At 57.8% G+C, this 23,994-nt stretch overlaps 1 protein-coding gene across 20 annotated transcripts in view; it reads right to left on the bottom strand.

Annotated features, from left to right (window-relative positions):
* Positions 1–307: 307 nt before the first annotated feature.
* The window catches only part of RBPMS (RNA binding protein, mRNA processing factor), a 171,540-nt gene continuing 147,853 nt past the window's right edge, over positions 308–23,994 (bottom strand). For 14 of the 20 annotated variants that reach the window (XM_089327315.1, XM_051842627.3, XM_089327304.1 and 11 more), the window contains 2 exons: positions 23,860–23,990; positions 21,145–21,388 (listed from right to left, as the gene is read on the bottom strand). In XM_089327315.1, the coding sequence (XP_089183441.1) occupies positions 23,913–23,990 (78 nt within the window). In that variant the 3' untranslated portion in view covers positions 21,145–21,388; positions 23,860–23,912. Of the gene's footprint in view, positions 1,734–5,934; positions 6,039–12,411; positions 12,482–13,766; positions 13,902–21,144; positions 21,389–23,859; positions 23,991–23,994 lie in introns of those variants that run through there. The other 6 variants (XM_089327316.1, XM_089327298.1, XM_089327300.1 and 3 more) reach the window with 5 other exon arrangements.

Genomic DNA, 23,994 nt, shown 5'->3' with positions numbered 1-23,994 from the left:
AAATAGAAATCAACCAATTTTGAGCGACAGTTTCGTAGGCTGCGGCGGGTGTGGCAGCGAGCTGCAGTACAAGGCGTCTCGGAGCTGTGTGACTGCCCCGAGCTGCTCTGGTGTCCGTGCCACAGTGCACGGAGAGAGGTGCTGCCCGGGCTCTGCGTTTCGCACTCTGATCCCTGCGCATGAGCCCAGTAGCTTCTACCGCTTAGCTTGCCGAAGCCTGAGAATGGAAGCAAATCAGCACACCAGGGGGTGTGCAGTGTGGGACGCGTGTGGTCGCTCTTGCAGAAAAGAATTTGCCACACAATGGTACGACAGCTGGAATAAGCACTTTATTTTTTAAAAATGACAATAAAAAAGTACCTTTTAAAGTTTATAAAAGCACAATCGACCGTGAAGTGGCTGTTTTCTTAGGAACAGTACAGGACTCACCAAGATCCCAGCAGGGCCCCGAAACTGCTCCCCGCCCTTTCCCTCTTATTTATGGGAGGAAATGGCTCTTCACTTCTGGCCTTGTTTCTTTCTTTCTTTCTTTCTTTCTTTTTTTTTTTTTTTTTTTTGCGATGGCCTTTAAAAGCTTCTTGACATCTTTACCTCTAACAAAAAATAATAAACCCCAAACCAGCTCTATAAGCATTAAAGAATTGAAGTTTTCAACACAATGTGAGCAGATCAGTAAGAAGGATTGTGATCACGTTTAGCTATATCAGCAGTCAGAAGTCTTAGAGCACTCTGATTCTACGCACGGCTCTCGTACAGGAGGAGCTGGCCGCTGGCCGACCTACAGCACGAGAGGCTTTGTGGCTTTGAAGAGGTCTTTGGAGCAAGCGGAGCAGCGCTCACGCCAGCAGCCACCAGCCGCTTTGTGCTGGCACAGGAGTCGGTCCGTTGGGCACAGTGCTGCCAAGGCTTAGGACCCCAGCCAGACGGATGTACATCTGTGCTGTCCTCCTGAACCAAGGTGCCCCTTGGCAGGGAGACAGACTTGCACTTCCATGGAGTGGGGGGAGGCAGGGATGACTTCTGAAAGTGAGTTTATATTATACATCAGGTGGGTCTCACACACACAGACACACAGAGCGTGCTGTTACGAAGAGAAGCAACTGACACTGGGCACACAGTATGGGTGGTGGCAGCAGTTTTCACCAGCGCCCGGCTGCGAGCATGCCATTATGGTAGAAGCTCCTGGCAGCTTCTGATTGTCTTGCCAGGACATCCCAGGGGACTGGGCTGAGACCTCCTGCTGCAGGAACAGTTCCTAACATCTAACACCGCGTCACTAAGCTGCCCTGGACTCCAAAGAGGGTCCTACACATTCACAGCACGATTCTGGACATTTTGGTAATATTTAAAAACATGCCTCAAACATGCAGCTTATCTTAAAGGGAAAAAAATAGAAAATTTTAATTACAAGCATTCAAAAGTCAAGCACAGAACCTGTGATCCAACCAGTGTAAGCTCACCCATCTGGTCATACATAAAATGTTGGGTATAAAAATACTCACTTTTCTTTGTATTTTTGTTGACTTCTTTTATGTTTCATTTGAAAATATCTCCATACTGTACAGAAATGTCAGACCATGCATTCACAAATAACACTATTCCTTAACAATTATACAGTGTAAAAGAGTAAAACATTTTTATTATATATTTTTTTTCTTCGAGAAAAACAGATGTGTGATAGAGGCTGTGGCAAAGTCTTGAAGGGGTCAAAACTGGGCGAGGTTTTCGCAAGCCTGCAACAGAAAGAAAATGGGTTAGGAGTTCAGAGCTGCACGTCACAGGGGGCCCCGGCCGAGCAGCCCCGGGGACTGCAGACGGGGCCTGGAAAATGGACGTGTAAGTTTAGGAAATGCATATGTATGAGGGGTCTTCAGCAGGCTGATGGAGAAAGCAGATTGGGAAAGAACCACATGGGTTTCAAACTTTTTTTTTTGCACCAAAATAAATTTAGCTTTGAGTTTTTTCCACCAACTTTTGAAGTGTTCTTGTGTGATTTACACAAGGGCACAAGAGTGTCAGGAGTCTTAACTTGGATACATGGCCAACATAGGGTTAATTTCCATTTTCTTTGTGGCAGAACAAATGGTCTTTGAGGTATCACTATAGTCCTTTAGGTTCCCCCAAGGGAACCGGGCTGGGCTTTTCTTTAAACACATCTCAGTTCTGTTCAGTGCTTGAAAGTTACTGAATACACCTTGAGCCCTCTACTGTCACTGTGCCCAATCCCGTACTTTCTTGACCTCCTGCCGGCATGTCAGTCTTGCGTATACGCGTAGCTGTACAAGAGGTGTACATACAAGGAAATAAGCTTGTAGAATTTTGCATTTGGGAAGAGGCTGTAGAGATTGTAACAACTCCTCCAACTGTTCTGAGTTACACTAATCTGGAAAAATGTGTGCTTAGCAGTAAATCTCAAAATTAGAAACATACTTGGGTGAATCCTCAAACACAGCTAACCGGCCGCTCTTAAAAACACTGCCATACACACCAGGGCTGCACAGGGCTGGCTGCACGTGGGTCTCGCCGGGAGACCTAGCTGTCACATCCCAGTTCTTGGCCCACAAGTCCCAGGGCCCACTGTCATGACCATACTTGCAGCTCTCAGACCTCCCCAGGGAGACGCTGGGCAGAGCTTGCCAAAGCAGGGATGGCGCAGCTCAGTAGCGGGCCTGGATGGGAGGCTGATACTTCTCTGACAACTCAGGTTGTAGCAAACAGTAAATGTGTCCTGGCCTCTCAGTTGGATGATGCCCACCAGAGGGGGAGGCCAGACTAGAAAGCTTGTAGTTGGAACTGCTGCTGCCTCCCCAGGCCAGGAGGACTCTTGGAACCAGGAGTGCACCAGAGGTGACCTGGAGAGAATCTCATCTTGTTCCTTCGCCTCCCCAAGGTGCCCAACACATGCTGAGGCAGAGGCAACGTAGACGGGGTCTGGGCGCCCTGCATTGGTGCTCCCCAACCCCCCCCCATTTCTGCCTAGGTCTGTGCAGTGTAGCAGGGGGCACGGCCGCCAGAGGTCCCTCCTGAACCCACGGCCCTCTCCCAGCCGGACTTTGCCATCAACTAATGCCTGGTCTGCTGTCCTGGAAGGAGAGGTGCCACCTTCTGGTGAGAAGAGGAAATGACCGTGCCCTGGCAGTAGGGTGGGGGTGGGCGGGCAAGTGTTCTGCCACCCTGGGTGCCCAGTGTGCTGAACTTGAGCACACGGCAGAGCCTGCACTGTGGCTAGACTCCGGGGACTGGGCCCCTCCAAGTGGGCTGGAGGCCTGTGAGCACGCTCCTGCTCCTACTCTTGGATACCCGGATCTCAACGCCACTAGCACCATCTCAGATGACCTCCTGACCCACGTTGCTTTGGGCCGTAAGGCAACAGCACCTGTACCTCCCTTGCTCCCAGCTCTCCAGTTGGATGTTGGTCCTCAGATCCCAGACACAGCCTCCAAGCGTCTCAGAAGTGCGGGCACACTGCAGGTGCTCCCACGGCTCTCACTGTCCCTGTCCTAGAGGGCTCACTCACATGGAGAAAAACTCAGTTCCGCCATTCAGACGTTCGGGCTCCAGGGCAAATGAGCGGAAGGGTTGGCGGGCAGGCACTGAGGCTGGGCCCTGGTCAGTGCCCATGGTCAGGGAGCCAGGAGGCTGCCTGGGTCATGCTCCAGCCCCAAACTGGCCCCTTCTCTGGTGGGCCTCGGGGTAGGACGGGTCTCATTAATTGGGCTTATCTTTTTTCAAGCAAAAACCAAAACCTGGAAGGGGGGGAGGCGGGAGCCTACAGTCTCCAGAGCGCTCTGTAGCTGCCTTGTAAACTCAGTTCTCACATGGGGAAAGAATGTATCCCCAGCGCCATGGCTGCTCCCAGTCTGAACAAAAGGTCAGAATGTGGCTATTTCAGTCCCTGTAAACAAGGAAGAGGTTTAGCTGGGAATGGAGTTCAACCCTTGGAATGCACTCACAAGGACACTTTAAACATCCGGGAACACGGAGCGCCATGCACGGCGGGCCAGGGCGAGGCTGGCTTTCCCGCATGAAGAAGCTGCAGCACGCAAGCAACACACCGAAAGATGGGGCCCAGACCTCCTTGTTTTGGGGGCACAGCTGGCCCCACTCAAGATACAGGAAGATGTCCCCTGAGGCCTTACGGAGCACCATGGAAGTCTGCAGGGTTTCGTTTCAGCACAGGGCATGGTGGGGGCAGGGCTTCTCCCTGCCCAGGTGTCCGTGAGCCCTTTGTCCTGAGAGAATTCACCTCCTCTCTGCCCCAGCACATCACTTAACCTCATTACCCAAGTTTTCCTCAAAGTTATCCCTGACCGACTGCTTTTCACCAAAAGAAAGGGGACAGTCAGCCCCCCTCCGTCCACCTGCAGACACACGTGGGCATCACAAATGTTCTTAGTGACTCAGCGTTGTCCAAATTCCCGTGCTGGTGCCCCCCTGCCCCAGCTCTCCCCTCCAGGGGTCGCACTAAGCCGCGCAGCCCGACCTCAGCCTTGGGAATACAAAAGCCGCCTCCTGCTAGATCCTGGGGAGGTGCACTTTGAATCGCCGCAGTCAGTGCTCACCTTGCTGTTCCTGCTGCCCCACTGCTCGGGGAAGCTGGGGCCTGGGCAGCCTGCCTCTTAGCTGTCCCCTTCTGTCCCTCCAACTCTCCTGCCAGCTTGGACTGGGCTCGTGCGCCTGGGCCGTGCATGACTGACACTTCAGCTGCTTCCTGCATGTCCAAATTCAGGATGTCTGGCCTGCTGCTTCCAGAAAACTGCATGTGTGGCTTTTAAGTTTCCCCAGAGTGGAGAAAACCCCAAATCCTGTCTTTTAAAGTGTTACAGCTGCGACATAGCACGTAAAGCCATCGCCTGTGACGCCAGCATCCCATGAGGGCACTGGTCCCAGCTGTTCTACTTCTGATCTAGCTACCTGCTGATGTACCTGGGAAAGCAGCAGGAGACGGCCCAAGTCCCTGGGCCCCTGCACCAATGTAGGAGATCCGGAGGAAGCTCCTGGCTTCAGATTGGTCTGCTCTGGCCGTTGTGGCCATTTAGGGAGTGAACCATCAGATGGAAGACCTCTCTCTGTCTTTGCCTCTTTGTAACTCTAACTCTGCCCTTCAAATGAATAAATCTTAAAAATATAAGACTATTGTGATGAAAGGCACACTATTAAATGAGGCAGCTGCCACTGGTGGGAGACGGAGCAGCCCCTGCGTCATGTACCCTTGCTTCGAGCCTGAGGCAGGCAGGCAGGCGGGCGGGCGGGCGGGCGGGCGGGGTGGGGGGGCTGTGAACCGCCTGGAGAGCTGCCCAGGTGCGTGCTGGTCTAAGACAGCCGCAGAGGTGTGTGCTGCTGCGGGCAAGCACAGAGAAGTCCTGTTCTGACCGTGCCATTGTTCCAGCCCCAAGAATGCGGTAATGACCTGCTGGCCAGAACTGCCTGCCCCTTTGTCCTGGGCAGGAGTTGCGCCCTGCTGTCTGACTCATCTCCGTCGGCCCCTCACAGGGATGAGATTTGCCACCTTATTTGGGCTGAGACACAAAGCGCTGTCCGCCTGGCCCTGGCATTCCTGCTGCTCACAGCCAGGCCTCCCAGAGACACGGGGAAGGCCACAGGCAAGTCACCCCCGGAAATGCCAGCTGATGTCAGCGGGACAGACCCGTCACCCAACCCCTGCCAGCCACAAAAACCCAGGGACCACGGGGCTCACAGAGCCCACACAACTCGGCCCTGTCCCGCTTCTGACGCGCCTCCTCTCTATGTATCCCCCGCTGCCGTCCTGGGACAGCCTCCCCTCCACAGCCCTGGCTGGTGGGCACCAGGAGCCGCCATGCCATCACCTGGCCAGCGGCTGCTCCCCAATGGCAGGCTCCCCGCCGAGGCCCGGGTTCCCAGGACCTGTGGCCGCTCTGGAAGGCTTGGTTGCACAGCAACTTGGGAACTCACCGGCACGCTCCAGTTTTGCAGAACAGCTGGAGCACAGTGACCACCATGGAAGATTGCATTAAAACCCACAAGACAGATTGCAGCCGCCATCACACACCTGGGACCTGGGGTGGAGAGAGAGATCACCCATTAGCGGTGCGGCAACCTCCAGCATGGCTGGGCTCCCTGGCTTTGAGGACCAGCCCGCTCCGAGGGCAGGGAGCCAACGATGCACTGTCACCTGAGAGTGACGGCACAGGGTGGGCGCTGGGCAGCAGTTAAGACGCCCGTCATGGGGCAGTAGGGCAGGCTATGGGTTGGGATGCTTGCATATCTTAGTGGGGTGCCTGGGATCAAGTCCCGCCTCTGCTTCTGGTCCAGCTCCCCACTAATGCACCCTGGGAAGCAGAGGACGAAGGCTCAAGTGCTTGGGTCCCTGCCAGCCATATGGGAGACCCAGATGGTACTCTGGGCTACTGGCTTCAGCCTGGCCCAGCCCTGGCTGCAGCGGACATTTGGGGAATAAACCAGTAGGTAGAAGTGTCTTTTGCTCCCTGTTGCTCTGCCTTTCAAATACATAAAGAGAAATTAATAAAGACACTGCTTGGGATTGAGCCCCAGCTCCACTTCTGATCCAGTTTATTGCTAATGCACCCTGGGAGGCAGCAGGTGATGGCTCAAGAAGTTGGGCCCCTGCCACCCACATGGGAGACCCTGAGGGAGCTCTTGGCTCCTGGCTTCAGCCTGGCCCAGCTCTGGCTGTTGTGGGCATTTGGGAATGAACCAGTGGACAGAAGCTCTCTGCCTTTCACTTATGTCAAAATAAACTTAGAACACAAAAACAGAACTTAACAGAATTACTTAAAATTTTTTAAAAAGACCCTGTGACCCTCCAAAAGCCCTAAGGAGGAAGGCATGGCACCCAGGGCCCCTGCCACACAAGATCCAGAATCAGAACCGGCCCAGGAGCGGCCTCAGCCCGCGCAACGGCATCCGGGTGCTGCCACTCACACCAACGACTCAGGTTTGCTGTGAGCTCCTCCAACACAAAACCCCACAGGCAAGCCATCTGCAAGCCCCAGGCTCTCAGGGCTTGGAAAGACCAGGGCGCAGGGATTGGCAAGGCATCCATTTTTAATGTTGCCCCTGCAGGCACCGTGCCTTCCCAGGGATTCCCGGGCCCCTCGCCGGTGCCGCTGGCCTTCGGGTACCCAGCACAGCGGCGCAGCCTCTGGGCCGCCCCTCGGCAGGTGAGCCTGCCTCTCTCCCCAGGATTAAGGAGAAAACAGGGCTTTCCCCAGGAAACCATTAACAGACGAGGAGACGAGGTTCCCCTTGCGGGCGGAGTTACTTTGGGACAGGAGCACAGATCTGCGTCTTTACAGTTGGAACCCGTGAGCTCGGCCCCGCTCCCAGCCTGATGCACACTCGCTGACGGCACAGTGGCTTCACCTGGCGGGCAGTGAGAGGCCTGGCACCGGCCCCCGGGGTTAACTCCCCGGGGAAAATGCACCTGCCATGGTGTTCATCTTAATCCTCATGCAGAATGCTCCCATGCGGCTGGGAAGGTGAGGGGCTGCCACCGGAGGCTTAGACAGGTGCTCCTGACCTGGCACGGCCCTCAGCCATGTTGGGGCAGGAGCAGGGGCTCCAACTCTTACTGCGTTGGGGTGTCAAGCAAGCCTCATTGGGTGCTGGTGTTGTCAGTGGACACGTCCTGTGTGTAGCTTACTCAGGCCCAGGGCTCACAGCAGTGCCTGGCAGGGCGGTCCCCAGGGGGGCAGGTGGCAGCTTCGAGAGGACCACCCCCACAGCAGGCTGCCCACAGGCCTCCCAGCAGAGAGGAAGCCGAGACGGAGATAAGAGAAGTTAAATTCTCCCTCCAAACTTCACTGCGGTGGGGTCTGCTCTCAAAGAAACCCCAGGCTGGGACAGCTTCCACTTTGTCTCCCGGCTGAGCCCCGCCGCTCTGCACATGGCCTGCAGCCCTCATCCTCACACTTTGCTTTATTGGGTCCCATAACATTTATGGCTCCCTGACTTGTTAATGTTTATTACTCCGTTACCCAGCGGCTGTTCACCGAACTCCACTGTGTTACTATCCCACGTGTGAGAGGGAGACCTCGGTTTACGGAAGAAAGGGGAGCAGCAGTCTCTCATAAGCACTACCCTAGGTTCTGGGGGAGAACATGACCGTGGGCCTCTTGGAGAAGGCAGGGGAGATGGCAGGAGCCACAGCAGCTGCCTGGGACTGCCTGAAGCTCTGGCTCTGCCTAGCATCAGGACCGCCTGAGCATGACCCTGCTGCAGGGGTACTCGCACCCACAGCCAAAGACATACCAGGTGTTCCTCCCCAAGCAAAACAGACGGAATCCATGGCTTCGGATTCCAGCAATGTCACCTCTCGCCCAGCCCTAAGTCTGAGGCTGTGAGGACACGTGCTCAGTTTCCATGGCCAGAGAAATGTCACAAGTACTTAAAGAACACCCCTCCTACACCCACCCAACTCCCAAACTCTCCCCTCTATAAAGTTGAGGGGCCGGCACTATGGCGTAGCGGGTAAAGCTGCCGCCTCCAGTGCTCACATCCCATATGGGCGCCAGTTCGAGTCCTGGCTGCTCCACTTCCGATCCAGCTCCCTGCTAAGGGTCTGGGAAATGCATTGCAGACGGCCCAAGTCCTTGGGCCCCTGCACCCACGTGGGAGCCCGAGTGTGCAGCTCCTGGCCTCCATCAGCCAGACGGCCCCCTGCACAGACCTTGCTGCCACTCTCCACGTCCGTGCCGGGACTGGTACCATCCTGCCAGGGCGGGAGGAGGAGGAGGGCCTCACGTGCTATGGGGGAGGGGCGCTGCCTTCACGCAGACCCGCTGTGGCCTCAGATGTTTGTATGAGCTCATCAGCACCACCGTTTTCCAATTCTAAGTTACATTGCTCCAAGATTACGTAGCCTGGATTATTAGCTGTCTTGGACAGGACTTGGTCCAAGAGACCAGAGGAGTGGGAATGACAGATCCACCCTGAGCTGGTCTAGCTCCGGGTGAACAGCACGTGAGGCCATCCCCGCTCCACGCCCGCTGGACGCCAGCGGAGGAGTCTGGCCCTGGCCCCGGGTGGCCCAGAACAAATGGCTCGCCCCAGCGCGCATCACGTACTCTGAGGCAGACGGTTTTCATGAGCAGCAACTGCTGGCCCTAGTCTCTGGCTGCTGCCACCCTGCTGGTTCCTGGAGGATGAACCCTGGGACAAAGTCAGGGGGCCGACAGAGAAGCCTGGGGTCTCTTACCGGAGCCCATGCAACTGCCTCAAGATGGACACCCGGGCCCAGAGCTATGGCATAATAGGTTAAGCCTCCGCCTGCAGTGCCGGCATCCCATATGGGTGCCAGTTTGAGACCCAGCCGCTCCACTTCTGACCCAGCTCTCTGCTGTGGCCCGGGAAAGCAGTAGAAGATGGCCCAAGTCCTTGGGCCCCTGCACCCAAGTGGGAGACCCGGAAGAAGCTCCTGGCTCCTGGCTCTGGACTGGATTGGTCCAGCTCCGGCCATTGAGGCCATTTGGGGAGTGAACCAGCGGATCGAAGACCACCCCCCCACACACACTCTGCCTTGCACTCTCTGTAACTCTTTCAAATAAATTAAAAAAAAAATAATGGATGCCTTCCCTTGGGCCTGAAAACAGCCCCTGCTCTGGTCAGTGCCACTGCTCCTCGCCAAGGTGCAGGTTAGGTTCTCTGGCCCCTTCCCAGCTTCACTAGAGCCCTGTGCTGGCTCCCGCCTCACCTGAGCCTCCCGAGCCCTCCTCTCCCCCTGGCCTCTGCCCCCTGGGCCAGCCTGTGAGCTCTGGGCTCTGAGACCCGCTCCCGACTTCCACAGCGGCTGTGCCTGCCAGGCCTGCACCTGCAGTTCGCCGCGCATGCGCTTCAGCGTTCCCCGGTCTCTTCTAGCTACCTCCAGCCTCCCAGACTCTGCGGGCTCAGAGATGCGCACGATGGCCCCGAGGGGTGGGGCTGGGGGGCCAGGTGCTCAGAGTGGGGTCCACACCAACAGGGCTGTCTGTGGCTGGAGGGCAGTGCTGGGTCCCGGTCACCATGGCGACAGGGAGAGGCTCCCAGGGACTAACTGGCTCACGAAGAGCAAACCTGATGCTAACCAGGGGCACATGGACATGCAGCAGGGACCTAACAGACCCCGAAGTGGCACTTGAGGGATGTAGCAAGGTCTGTCCTAAAAAGCAAGCATTCACATCTTGCACAATAGACATTCCAGGTGTCTCCTGTGGATGGCTGCCTTAAAACACAACTGCCCCGAGTGACGCGAGCATTTCACTTAGAGACACACACCCAGCCTAACTTCAGAATAAGGAACAAATCCAAGCAGCCCAAGGAAAGAACCCACTCTGTATGGCGTGGCGGTCACTGGTTTACAATTCTGGCTAAAGATTAGGGCATGGTTTCCCAAAGCGTGCTTTACGGAAGACAACAGTCTTTTAAGATTCTGTTTAAAAAAAAAAAAAAAAAAAAAAGCCAGCGCCGCGGCTCACTAGGCTAATCCTCCGCCTGGCGGCGCCGGCACACCGGGTTCTAGTCCCGGTCGGGGCGCCGGATTCTGTCCCGGTTGCCCCTCTTCCAGGCCAGCCCTCTGCTGTGGCCAGGGAGTGCAGTGGAGGATGGCCCAAGTGCTTGGGCCCTGCACCCCATGGGAGACCAGGAAAAGCACCTGGCTCCTGCCTTCGGATCAGCGCGGTGCGCCGGCTGCAGCGCGCCAGCCGCAGCGCCATTGGAGGGTGAACCAACGGCAAAGGAAGACCTTTCTCTCTGTCTGTCTCTCTCACTGTCCACTCTGCCTGTCAACAACAACAACAACAAAAAGATAAAAAAAAAAAATTAAAAAAAAAAAAAGATGTCCTGGTCCCAGATACCTCTGAGAAACATTGCACACCAGAGCTCTCCTGCTCTTCAAACTTCGTGACGTGCGCAGTGCAATAAAGGGGTTGAGAATCTTGGTAAATAAACCTGACCTTGGGCACTCTGCCTACAGTTATCCTAAGGGTTGGTGCTCCAAAGCCACACTCAGTATGCTGAGTTAGGGGAGGAGCAGACACCACTCTAATGCATCCAAGTACAGAAATGCTCCCCTCCGCCCCCACACACACCTTCTGATCAGCACCATCTGAGGAAGAATCCCCAGCGGCCGGCTCTGCCAGACCCTCCTGCCAGCCCCTGCTCCCCGCTGTTCCAGGAGACCCTTCCTTTCAGGACTAAGGCGCCTGCCCTGACCAGGGCTCGGCTGCAGGGGCCCTGGTGCCAAGGAGACTTCAGGTCAACAGGCAGCATGCCTTTGGGAGAGGAATCCTGGGCTGCACAAAGCCCACGGTCCAGGACGAGGCTCATGGCTCCACGGCCAGCACCGGGCGTGCATGCTGGCCAGCGTGCCGGCCCCTGAGCGCTTGCACGGGAATGCTGTGACGGCTTTGCTCTTCTCACTCTGCTTCGCGCTTTGTGAAGGAATGATGTGAACCAGGAGATGCTGGCTGTGGCACTGTAACATTTTAAAAACCTAATTTTGGGGGCCTGCGCTATGGCGCACTAGGTTAATCTTCCGCCTGCAGCACCGGCATCCCATATGGACGCTGGTTCCAGTACCGGCTGCCCCTCTTCCAGTCCAGCTCTCTGCTGTGGTCCGGGAGTGCAGTGGAGGATGGCCCAAGTGCTTGGGCCCTGCACCCCATGGGAAACCAGGAAGAAGCTCCCGGCTCCTGGCTTCAGATCGATGCAGCTCTGGCTGTTGTGGCCATTTGGGGAGTGAACCAACAGAAGGAAGACCTTTCTCTCTGTCTCTCTCTGTAACTCTACCTCTCAAATAGATAAATAGAAATCTAAGCAAACAAACAAAAAAACCTAACTTTGGCTGGGACCCCACCACCACCACCAAATTAGAGTTCAGAGTGATGGTGCTTTGTATTCAACAGGAATTCGGTCAAGAAACTGAATTACTAAAGGCATTGCAGGCACTTCCCGTTTGTATAGGGAAAAAAAAATGCATTGATTCACTGAAATAAAATTGGGCCTAAAATGGCTCAAAATCCCAGTTTAGGATACTGGATCCCTGTAAGGGAAGCACACTGAAGTGGTCCACTGCCCTTGGTACAGAATCGGGCACTCTGGGGAGACGACAGGTTTTGATCACAGTGTGTGTGCAAGGGACGCTAATTCCAACACACCTCTCTAAGATGCCCGTAACAAACTTCCATGCAAATGATGCGCCTTAGTGGATGACTTACGCATGGACCACTTCCTTTTCAAAGAGGAATGCCAGCAGCCGGTCCCTTATAGGGAGACTCAGACAGCCCCGTGGCTCACGCCGCCCTGGGTCCCACAGCCAGACTCCCTCAGAAGACAGCACTGCCCTGGGGCGGTCCCCCCCACCCCCCAGCTCGCGCAGCCAAGACAAGCATGAGCAGGTGCTCTGCCCCTTCCTTGGCGGAACCAGGTACTCACACAGTATTCAGCAGAACTGACGGGACTTCCAGCCCTGAGAAGTAGCCTCGGAGGGAGGGAGCCAGCGCATCTGCAGAGACAGGTGGGGAGAAGCCGTGAGCCGGGGCCCCTCTGCCGCTCTCACCCCTCCCAGTTCCAGACAGAACCACCGACACTGGCCTGTGTGGACCTCTCTCCCAGAGCCGGGTGCTGGGGCTCTCGCATGCCCTCCTTTGCAAGTTTCACAGGTGCCATGAGGCCGGGCCGTGGCCCAGGGAACTCCCTCCTGCCCTGCAGACTCACCTTAGGGCGGCCCAAGGGGGAGGAAGTGGCCGAGAAGGATGTGGACATGTGCGTCTGCTTTGGAAGGAAGGGGCATTCACGACCCCTCGCACACCAGTGGCCTGGCCAGAGCTTCTGAGACGCTGCTGTTCTCTTTAGAACAAGGGCCCAGCTTCCAGGCATTGTTGGGGTGTCTGGCACCCCACACCCTCGGCTGTGTTGAGGGGAAGGACCTGTAGCCCCATCTCTCCCCCAAGGTTTGCAAAGTGGGAGGACTGCTCCAAACACAACCCAAACAGATGGGGGTTTATTAAGCACTCGTGCACCTGCCATCCGTGGGCAGTGGCAGCCTGGCCCCAGGGCCCTCGGACAGAGGGAGATGTCCCGGCGGCTCTGCAGGGATGCACGGAGAGCTCCTATCCTCCAGGCGGGGAAATCGGCCGAAGTCTGGGTATTCCGAGTGACCGTGGCCACACAGCCCGCTGGGCCAGGCCTAGGTTGACCAGGCTCCATGAGATCCGCTAACTTGACCCACAAAGCCGGGATGCCGAGACGCTGGGCCCCAGAGAGAGGCCACGTGGTCTGCCTGGCCAATGGCCCCTGGTCCACACACACCGGAGTTGTTGGGCCTCACGAAAGCAGGACGGAGTGCTGCTCCACCTGCCTGGCCCAACCTGGGGCAGATGTGTCAGCTTTGTTTTGGAAATGGCGGCTTAAAGGGACCAAGGCCCCATTTTGAACTTCTGCCTATCCCAGGAGTCTACCTGAGGCCAACGGTATATTAGGTCTCCCCAGGGGACCACGTCAGCTGTTACAAGGAACCAGATGGGATGGCTTGAGGGAGCCCCAGGATGGCGAGAGCCAAGCTCGTGTCCGCAGAACGGGCAAAGGCATGGTGGCACTTCCCACGCAGGGGGGGCTCAACAGCACGCTCCTCTGGGAACTGAGGGGTGTGGGGGGTGGGGAGGAAAGTGTGGGATGCAGAGGGGTGGGAAAGGAAGGGGGAGGGGAGGGAGAGTCTGGAAGAGGAGAGGGAGCGGGCGGAAGGGGGCATTAGACAGAGAGAGAGGCATGAAGAAAAAACGCGTACCTACCCATGGCTACGGCTTTGTGCATCTGATCCACTTGCTCACTAAGCACAGGGCAGGGTTGGAGCTGCCTTCCTGAGACAGGTGGTAAAGGCCAGGCCAGGGGCACAGAGCCCCCGGGGCCGGTGGGGGGCTGAGAACCTAAACACACAGCGGAGGGGCATGGGTCTGTGTGCACCAGGGGCAGAGTGGATTGCGGGGGTGGCGGCAGGTGCTGCCCGGGGCGGTGGCGTGGAGAGGAGACACAGGAGGGAGGCTGGCTGGGGAGGAGAGCCGAGGGGTAGGCGGCACGGTCTGCCCCCGGGGACGGTGACCCTGGGGCCACCTGCCTCTCCATGGCTCAGGGGCCTGGTTCCTATTTGGCCATACCTGCCTCCTGCAGGCAGGCACCCAGAGCCAGGTGGGGTGGGGGTGGCAGCCGGGGGCACTGACAGCCCTCAAACACATCACTTGTCTGCCCCATGCTACCGTGCCTGCCAACCAGGTGTCCACGGACACCAGGGCAGCCTCCCCTTGCAGCCCTGGGCCCAGGGCCTCTGTGCTGAGGTGAGGGGAGGGTGTGCCCTTGGCTGACTCGGGCTGCTTGAACCAGAGAAACCCAGGGGTCTCTCCAGACTCCCTGGAGCCATGGCGTTCAGCAGGGTTTAAGTCTACTCATCTGAACGACGTAATAAGGGCTGGCCTTCCATTAAGATAACGGTCCTTTGCATTTCTTCATCCTGTCTGTAGAAAAACGCCCTGTGCTCTCTCTCTCACACACACACGCACACGCACACGCACGCATGTGCCAACCTCAAATAGGATGCCCAGGGGCTTCTCAAATTCTCACAAGAACCTGACGTCGTATGAGGGTTCTTCAAAACATCCACAGAACACAGAATTAAAGGTAAGATAATCTTGGTGTAAAAAAGAACCCCAAAACCCAAATTCAGTGACGTTTCTCCCCTAATATTCCTTTCTCATTTTTCCATGAACTTTATGAAGACGACTCAGGTATTCACCCAAAACAGACCCTGCCAAGCAGCGGGAGACCACGGCGAGTGCTGCACCCGGAGAGGGACACGGGAGGCAGTGCCGTGGAAACCCCTGGCCTCCCCTCCCCTGGAGCTCACAGTAATGGCAGAGCCACTACTGCTCCAATGCCCGACCCAGGGCCAGTCCACTGCTGTGCTTCTTCCAGAATGTTCTTTTCAGATACACAGTACCCCTGGAAGGCAACACTGGACACCTCCACCATCTTGGCGTGGGAACAGACTGGACAGGAGGAGAGCACCAGGAAAGACCAGAAAGCACTCGGAGCAAACCTAAAGCAAACCTAAAGTATGTGAGAGGCAAGCCGCACACGACGCCCATGCCCGTCCAGCTGGAGCCGAGGGCGACGAGGCCCCGAGGATGACAACACAGACAGAGCTTTCTCTCCCAACAGTGCTGCCAGGGACAGCAGACCCTGCCTCGTCTCCCCGGCCACGCCACGACACAGCCCACTCATCCCTCACCCTCAGGAATACGGCCATGGCCAGGGCTCACCAGGCACCTGGCTCAGTGAAGGGTCTCTACTGTCGGGGATGACCCTTCGGTTTGGTCATCCCCCCCCCCCCCAGTGGAATAAAGGGACAGGAGAGCTGGTTCTCCAAGTGTGGGACCTGGACCATCCGTCACCAAGGAACTTGGGAGAACTGCAGCAGTCTGCATTGTGACGTGTCCTCCGGGGGGCTGTGATGCACACACTCGGTGACAGATGCTACTCTTGACGGCTTCCAAAGGCGGGGCCAGAAGCTGGGGTCATGGAGGCGGAAGTCAAGTGGGAAGGCACCTGTGGCCTCTGCAGACGCGCCGCACGCCAGCACGCAAAGGCTCCGTGCATTCCACGGTAAAGAAACTTGCCCGAGCCGGCGCCGTGGCTCAATAGGCTAATCCTCCACCTTGCGGCGCCGGCACACCGGGTTCTAGTCCCGGTTGGGGCGCCGGATTCTGTCCCGGTTGCCCCTCTTCCAGGCCAGCTCTCTGCTGTGGCCAGGGAGTGCAGTGGAGGATGGCCCAGGTGCTTGGGCCCTGCACCCCATGGGAGACCAGGAAAAGCACCTGGCTCCTGGCTCCTGCCAGGATCAGCGCGGTGCGCCGGCTGCAGCGGCGGCCATTGGAGGGTGAACCAACGGCAAAAGGAAGACCTTTCTCTCTCTCTCTCTCACTGTCCACTCTGCCTGTCAAAAAAAAAAAAAAAAAAAAAAAAAAAAAAGAAACTTGCCCGGCCTGAAGCAGCCCTGGGTTTCCCAAGTGTATCTTGCCACAGAATCTTCTAGTGTGGACCAGCTATGGATGCCAGTGGGGGTCCAGAAAGGTTTCTGGGGAAGGCCCAGAGGCAAGAGGCTGAGCTATGCCAAGTGGCATCCGACTTCCCCGGGAGCATGCTGACCTCTGACTTCTCCTCATGCGGGTCTGCATCCAAAGTCAGATTTCCCCAGCACCACGCTGAGAGCGAAGCTCTCCCTCTTGGAACGAGACAGTAAGCCGAGCAGGTGTTTTGTGCAAGCGATAGACCAACCCATTTTTAAGGCATGGAGTCTTAAGCAGGTTCCCATCACAGCAGCCAGGATGGAGCCGAATGCCCCCGTGGGGGTCTTCCCCAGGGAGCCATGCACACAGTGAGTTAGCCACAGTCAGCCCTGCCTCCACTCACGCGCACCTAGGGACCTCCCGATGGGGATCAGCACCAAGTACAGGTGCGTGGCCCTGCGGCAGTGCAGAGCCGGGAGCATCCTCTGCTCCAAGACACTCCAAAGTCACCCAAGAGCCTGCAGTGCTGATCTGCAACACAGACAGAGGCCCCTTCACAGCACCGGGGACGGGCTGCCCGGAGTGACGACTCTCCCTGTTGCTGGTCAAGCAGTCACCCAAACAGGGAGAACACCAGCCGGCGACCGGCGCCCTTCCTCTCCACCTGCCGAGCTGGTGGCGCGAGCTCTACCTCGGCAGCCACAGGGCAGAAAAGTCTGGCATCCCATCTCCCTGGCCCAGCACAACCTACGTAAGTCACTCTTGTCTTGGCAAAATGTCAGGATTAAGGTGACAGGGGCCAGAGGTTAATCGTGCCACCTCAGCCACCCCTGTGGCCAGAAGGGTGGTGGAAGGGGGGGTGGAGGGTTGTCCTGCCTTGGCCAAGGGCTGGGACCCAGGCAGGGACAAAGTCACAAGGGCATGGTCCCAGGACCCCCGACGCCTCAGAAGACCAGGGCGGGCTGGCCTGGGTTGGGCACCAGCCTTCGGGGTCACCTGTCTCTCCCAGGCCACTGGCCTCCTTGCCTGCCTGTCCTGAGCCCCATGCAGGCCCTGGCTTCCAAGCGGGCATGAGAAATACGCTACGACAGCTGGGAGGCTGCTCAGGACGCACTGGGGCCGGGGGTGGCCGGGCGTGTAACGCCCTGTGTCAGATGAAGTGGGCCGTGGCTGCTCGCCATCCATATTTAATTCCGTCGGTCTGTTAATTTTTAACCACATTTGCTATCAAGGGCCATTAGCGGTCCCCAGGAGCCGGGCCCAGTGAAGCGAGTGGGGCTTCGTGGCGCAGCGCGTGAGGCTGGAGGCTGGGGGCGCCCCACTTCCCCGTCCTGTCACTGGGCCCCACTGGCAGCCGAATCCTGAATAAAACATGACCTCATTCGGAGCAGATTTCACTTTTTCCCCCCTGTCACAACCGGTTTTCTTCAAGGAGAAAAGTTCACTTTCTCCTTGGAAGACGACTGTGCTTCTACTCCCAAAGTTGCTTTGCCGACTTGGTGCCGTGTTCACAGCACTCAAGTTTTCTGGGTGACATCTGTGCCTGGGCTCAGAGGGCGGATGGCCAGCTGGCCAGCTGCAGGGGCCACGGCACGGCCTCGGGCCATTCCTGCCCCGGCTGGGCCCTCAAACTCCCTCACTTGGGTCTCGAGGGCTGGGGGAGCTGGGGGAGTACAGCCAGCCAGGCCATCACCACGGTGCGCCAAGTGTTGCTCTGTGCCTCAAAATACCCCCCTAAAATAGGGCTTCCCTCTTGCCCCTCAATGATAAGGATAAAGACTCCAGGAGGTTCAAGAAGGGCTTGTCAAAAACCTCACGTTGAGCAGGGCAGGTGCAAGCTGCCACTGAAATCCAGTTCACCAAGTCCCAGCGAGGCGGCAGCCCCTCTGCAGACCGCCCGTGGGTTACGGATCCCACCTGCAGGTGCGCCCCACGTTCAGGGCTGCTGGCTGGGCGCTTACTGCTCACGAGATCAGGGGAAATGCACACTGGACCCGGGGGTCAGCCTCATACAGAGAGGAACACACTGGCCATCTGGGAGGCAGTGAAGGCACGGGCGCTGTGCCCTGTTTGGGAGGAGACCCCTGGGCTGAGTGCTTGCCTGATCTCCGCCCCCCCCCCACCACAATGACCTGCAGGAAGTCTGCGCCTGGCCAGGGCCACACCCCCCACGGATTCTACTTTCTCAACACCATCTGCTGCTTCCCGCTGCCCAGTAAGGGAGGGTTTGGGGCCCGGGCAGGGAGCCGTGGTCCCTAGCAGCCATGGGCGGATGATTTGGGGCTGCTCCTCATGGGGCGCACGCGGTCTCCCACTGTCCCTGCGGCAGGGCTGGAGAGGCGATCAGGGAGGCAGTCTGCCAGGCCCAGGCGGGACCCCTGGGTGTCAGTCAGGACTGGGGGCGGGGGGGACACAGCTGTAACCTCTGCCTCGGAGGGAGGCTGGGTGGAATCTGAGCAGCAGGGCCGTGGGCTGGGTGACCTGAGGGTGTTCCTCTGCTCCAGCTTCTGATAGAATAAGATAAGGCAGCAGCCACCAAGTTCAGGGTCGGGCAGGTCCGTGTGAAGCAGCGCCTGGGGCCCAGGCCGTCTCCCTGCGATCTCAGTGGTTTCCCACTCTTGATGCCTTTCTGGTCAGCGAGAGGCTTGCTTCTGGCAGGCTCCCTGTGGGGAACCAGTTCTCGGCGCATGGGCACAAGCTGCAGAGGCCATGCCCCTTCTTCCTTGCTTGCCCCTGGCTTGCTCGCTCGTTCCTTGCAGCCCCCTGCCTGCCCCGTATGGGACACTCTGGGGCTCCAACAGCAGGCCTGAGGACTGCAGCCCCCACGGCGTGCTCAGAATGTGCCGGACACCCCCCGTCTCCTGGCCACGGCTCAGCTCGGTCCTGGGCCTGCAGCTCCTTCCTGGAAGTTCACACACTCCTCCACAGGCCGAGTGCCCTTCCTGAGTGGCAGGTGCCGGCTAAGTGTCTTCCAGGAGGAATCTTCACCCCGTTTTCCTGAAGCCCGCGTGGCCCCAGGCAGCCCCAGGCAGCATCTCAGGGTGTAGGCGCCCGAGGAGGAAGCCTGGGAGGGGCGTCACCCTGACTCTCGGGAGGGACTCGCTGTCACTCCGGCCTCATCTTCTAGAAAGGCTGGGCAGGCAAGCCTGGTGCTCTGTGGGGACAGACGGAACGTCTGAGAACAACTCCAAGCCCCGGGCCCAGCAGCCCCCAAAGCCTTCTCACACGGCAGGGCTTATGCAGTGTCACAGCCCAGATCCGGGAGAAGATGGTACAGCTTTGGGAGACCCAGGCCCAGGAAGGCCAAGGCCAAGGCCAAGGCGTGATGCAAACCACCAGAATCTCCCGACTCTGCCTTCACTGCTGGGGCCACAGAGCTTGCTCATGGTCCCCATTCCAGGGCCAGCTCTGCAGTAAATCCCACTGTGCCCTGGGCAGGAGGACCACAGCTGCTTACCACGGGGGACTTGGGACACACCCCACACCAAGCCAGAAACACTGGCCTTCTAATTATTTTTTTAATCTTTGTATCCTCTACAGTGCATACTGAGAGAGATCTCTGAAGTGTTAATAAAATTTGGTTTTTAAAAACATGTGGAAGGGGGCTGGCACTGTGGCTCAGCAGGTTAACGCCCTGGCCTGAGGCGCCAACATCCCATATGGGCACCAGTTCTAGTCCCGGCTGCTCCTCTTCCGATCCAGCTCTCTGCTATGGCCTGGGAAGGCAGTAGAAGACGGCCCAAGTCCTTGGGTCCCTGAACCCGTGTGGGAGATCCAGAGGAAGCTCCTGGCTCCTGGCTTCGGATCGGCACAGCTCCGGCTGTTGCGGCCAATTGGGGAGTGAACCATTGGGTGGAGGACCTCTCTCTCTTCTCTCTGTATAACTCTGACTTTCAAATAAATAAATAAATAAATCTTCACATGTGGAAAAATCCAGTCGTCAGGGGGAGCCGTGTGCGGCAGAGGCAGCCCTGGGCCGGTCCCCCATCGCCATCTCCTTCCCCGCGGTCCACTGCTGGGTTTGTGTTGCAGCTGAACTTCAGAATTTGTCCACGGTGTGCCGCAGGGGAGGTCCCGAGGGGCGCCTCCCAGGAAGTCTGGGTCAAGACCGCAGAGCCCGCGGCTGGGTCCAGGCGACGCGTCGCAATCCCATCTCTGAGGAACTCGGAAGGGAACTGCCAGCAGCCAGGGCCACGGAGGCCACTGGGGGAGACGGGGGAGCAGGATTTCCTCTCTCTGTCCTACTTACCTGCACGGCAAGCCCCTGACCGCAGCCGGGCACACACGGAGTGCTCTTTCTGGAAAGGTGCCCTTCCTGACGCGGTCCTCTGGCCCGTCGGCGACAGGACCGAGAGCAGAAGAGTCCACACTCAGGGCTATGAGAAGGGGTGCGGGCAGGAACAGCTGTGTGGCCCCCTCAGAGCGTCTCTGCCTGTGCCCACAGGAGGCCACGGGTGGCGCCGTCCCCTCTGCTCCATGGCGGCTCGCTTGTTCTGTGTAGTCAACTCCAGACCCGGTGGCTCTGATGGCTTCTAAAGCTATGCATGATCTTCTGGGAAGTCTGACGTCCGTCGCACAGGGTGGCTCTCTCCTCTCAAGTGTAAGGCGGTCCTGGGGCTTACAGTCTGCGTGGCCTCATGCTGCGCTTGCCACAAGAGAGACTGGACGGCCACGAAGCCTCTTCATCGACGGCTGGGAGACGGGAGGGGTTTCTGGCCCCTGGGTGAAGCTGGGGCACAACTAGGAGTACGGCCCGACTCCTCTGCAGTGACAACTGCTGCCCCCTGGGTCCCGGCGGCCAGAAGGGGAAAACGCATCCATGTCTTCCACACGCGCTTCCACGTCACTGCTGCAGCTGGGGGGCTCCTGGTAGACGCCGGTGACCCACGCAGGCCGGAGGCCGGATCTTCTAACACCTGGGTCCTGGAGGCTCAGGCACCCAGGTCGACACAAGCAGCCCTGCCGCCGGGTCTCCCCGGGGCCTCCTTCCGAGTCCTCGTCCGACGTCACACATACTTAGTGACCTGGACCCAGCTCTCCCAACATCTCCGTCGCAAACGAACACCTTCATGCGTCACCATGAAAACAAAACGCTGCAGTCCACTTCAGATCATTTTTGCTCTGATTAAAATTTTTATTGAAATCTCTCAAAGGTTGCCAAGAAATAGTTTTTGCAAGGGGTGGGGGCGGGGGACGGGGAGGGGGACAGCTAACAAACAGATTCAACACGGGAGCTCCCTCTGCTGGTCTGCGGTAGGCTGGCATGTTACAAACACATTCCCAGAGACAAATCTAATTTGCTGGAGAAGTGGACAAAACACAGGAGTGTTGGGCTTTGCCTCAGGAGAGAAACACTAGAAGAAAAAAAAAATCCAGGTCTCAAAACAGCGCACAACATGGCCAAGGAAAGCAAAAGCATTTAAAAGCGTCTCCCAAGACATAAGATTTCCAAAACAAAAACGCAACGCTCCACTAAGGGGAGAGGCTCATTTCTGAGAGGCTTCCCCACTCTGCCCTACTTGACTGTATTCTCCCAAGGCCCTCCTGGTGCCGGTTAGGTGCTGCGCCCCTTGTCATGGCCTCCAAGTCTCTTCTTACTGGCTTCTCATCTACTTAAAGACAAGGTCCAAGGAGCACCGGAGTGAGGCCTTTCCAAAACGCCATTAAAGAGACGTCTCTGGCGAGCCAGCACCTCCGATGGCCAGAGCCAGGCCCGCGAGTCCACTGAGCTGGCCACAGCCTCGGGGGAGCCACGTGCGACTCTGGGAAAACGCTTTCCGTCTTCGCAGGTCTGTCTCCTCATCTGCAAAGTGGGTCAAGGCCAGCTGCTCTGTACGGCCTCTGCCAGTTCCCGCTAAGATTCCCGAGACGGACAGGTACGTTTATGAACGTGCAGGGTCCAGGAGTGCGCCAAGGACGGCTCTGAGCAAGGAGTGGGCTTCGACACGTGCGGCTCACTGCTCCTGGACGAGGGTTCCACCAAAGCTAGGGCTGACGTGGCAGAGCCAAGTGGACGCCGGGCTGGGCACGTCTCCAGGAGGAACTCACAGGGAAGGGCGCTGCCGCGGACTAAGCGTGGCCCTGCCTCTCCTCACCCCTCCTCGAAATGGCCCCGGGCACCCCCACAGCCCCTCGGACTGCACGTGTTACAGGAATGCAGCTGTCTGGCCCAAAGCCCCCCCCCACCCCCCCCACGGCTCTTGGGCGCTGTCCACTCTCAATTCCCCAGGGTCACGGAGGAAGGCTCTGCTCTAGGTGACCATGGATGTCCACGAGACCAAGGCAGCGCGCGCTGCTTCACGGTGCTCACTGACATGGGCCTTAATGGCCAACTGAGCAGGCTCTGGGCAGCCTGGCAAGAGGAGAGGAGACACACCGCTCACAGCTGGGGCACTGGGAGACACACAAGAGGGGCTCCCGTGGCTGCTTCAGGTCACCCACAAAGAAGTACGCAGCTCACTGCCAACACAGCGGGCACCTGGTGCAAGAGAGAACCCTGGATTTCCGTGCTGTGCCCCCCGCCCCACATAACTTGCCAGTCACTGAGGATTGCATCAAGCACTGACATGGGATGGATAGCGAAAGCTACAGCGGATCTTTGCTCTCCTCTGCACCAGGCACTCTCACTACCACTGTCTTTTTTTTTGTTTTTTGTTTTTTTTTTTTTTTTAAATCCCCACTACTCATGCCACGCTCTACCTCCTCCTCCGAAGGCTGGCTGCTGGGGGGCCCAAGCGCCGAGGGCTCGTCTTTGGAGCTGACCTGTAAGGTGCTTGAGGCACTGGGAGAGCAGCCTGCACCTGCCCAGAGCACCCACAACTCAGCTGACGCACGGCGCGAGGCCGCCTGGCAGGGACCCTCGCTGCCGTCATCAAGAGAGTATTAAGTCGGGAGGAAGAGGGTTCTGGGAAGCTGCTTACCTCATGCAGTCTTATAAACAAGCCCTAAGAAAAACAAACAACGCCCTCCCCGACCTGTCCAGGCTGATTGGCACACGCAGTAGGACAAAGGACATTTACATCCCGTCTGCTTATTTGCTATCAAGCGTCACTCTCTGCAGGCCAGACACTGAGTGGTTTTTATTCCCAAAGGTGGAACCTTAACCTGGATCACTATTACCGCCACTAAAAGAAAACCTTGTCCCACTGGGGAGAGGGAGCGCCAGTGTGTGGACGGTCATCTTTGAGCAGAGACACGGGAGTTTGTTTCTCAGACTCGGGCTATTCTTAGCTGAGAGAAGAGCCGGACAGGAGGACTCCGCCCTAACCTGTCCTTACGTTCTAGACAACACACGGGGCCTCTCCTGTGGGGTTTCCTGCAAAATGGGAACCTTTCCTGGGACGCACGGAAGACAGCGCAGTCTTCCCCCGGGGCACACGCTCTCATGGAGCAGGAAGCGGAAACCTTGAGACACACACACATGCACGCACGCACGCGCGCACACACACACACACAGCCCTCCTGCCACCCGGCAAGGCACACGCATCTATGGTCCGGTGACGCCCCCTGGCTAGCTGGCAGCTGGGGAGGTGACACTGCCCCGCGCTCTCGTGTGTGCCATGAGGGTGAGGTCACGAAGGGGGCAGAGAGGTGTTGTTTGGGGACAAACATCAGGCAGTGGGTGATCATTGCTCTCAGACCGTCCTCATCAGTCCTGGGCAGTGCCAGCCGGATTTAGGGGAGTAGGGGGGGTCGTTAATCTCTTGAAGGTGGATCTGTTAGCCGGATAGGTGTTAGTGGTACGGTGTGCTCCGGGAGGGACCAGGTTGGAAAGGACTGGTGATGGGCGGGCGGAGTGAAGTCGTGGCCGATGGGTATCGATTACCTGGGCATGCAGTGAAGCGGGATAGGTGAAAGCAGGAGGAGGTAGAGCAGGCGCTAACTCCGCTGGGTACAGAGGGTACGGGGCCCACACTTCAGGGCTACTGGGGTAAAGTGCAGGCACTGTGAGCTCATCTGC

This window comes from Oryctolagus cuniculus, chromosome 2, assembly GCF_051225735.1.
Source record: "Oryctolagus cuniculus isolate XC-2025 breed Fujian yellow rabbit chromosome 2, ASM5122573v1, whole genome shotgun sequence".
Lineage (NCBI taxonomy): Eukaryota > Metazoa > Chordata > Mammalia > Lagomorpha > Leporidae > Oryctolagus > Oryctolagus cuniculus.
The sequence above is the reverse complement of the archived record's forward strand: the minus strand, read 5'-3'. Positions and strand labels throughout refer to the sequence as shown.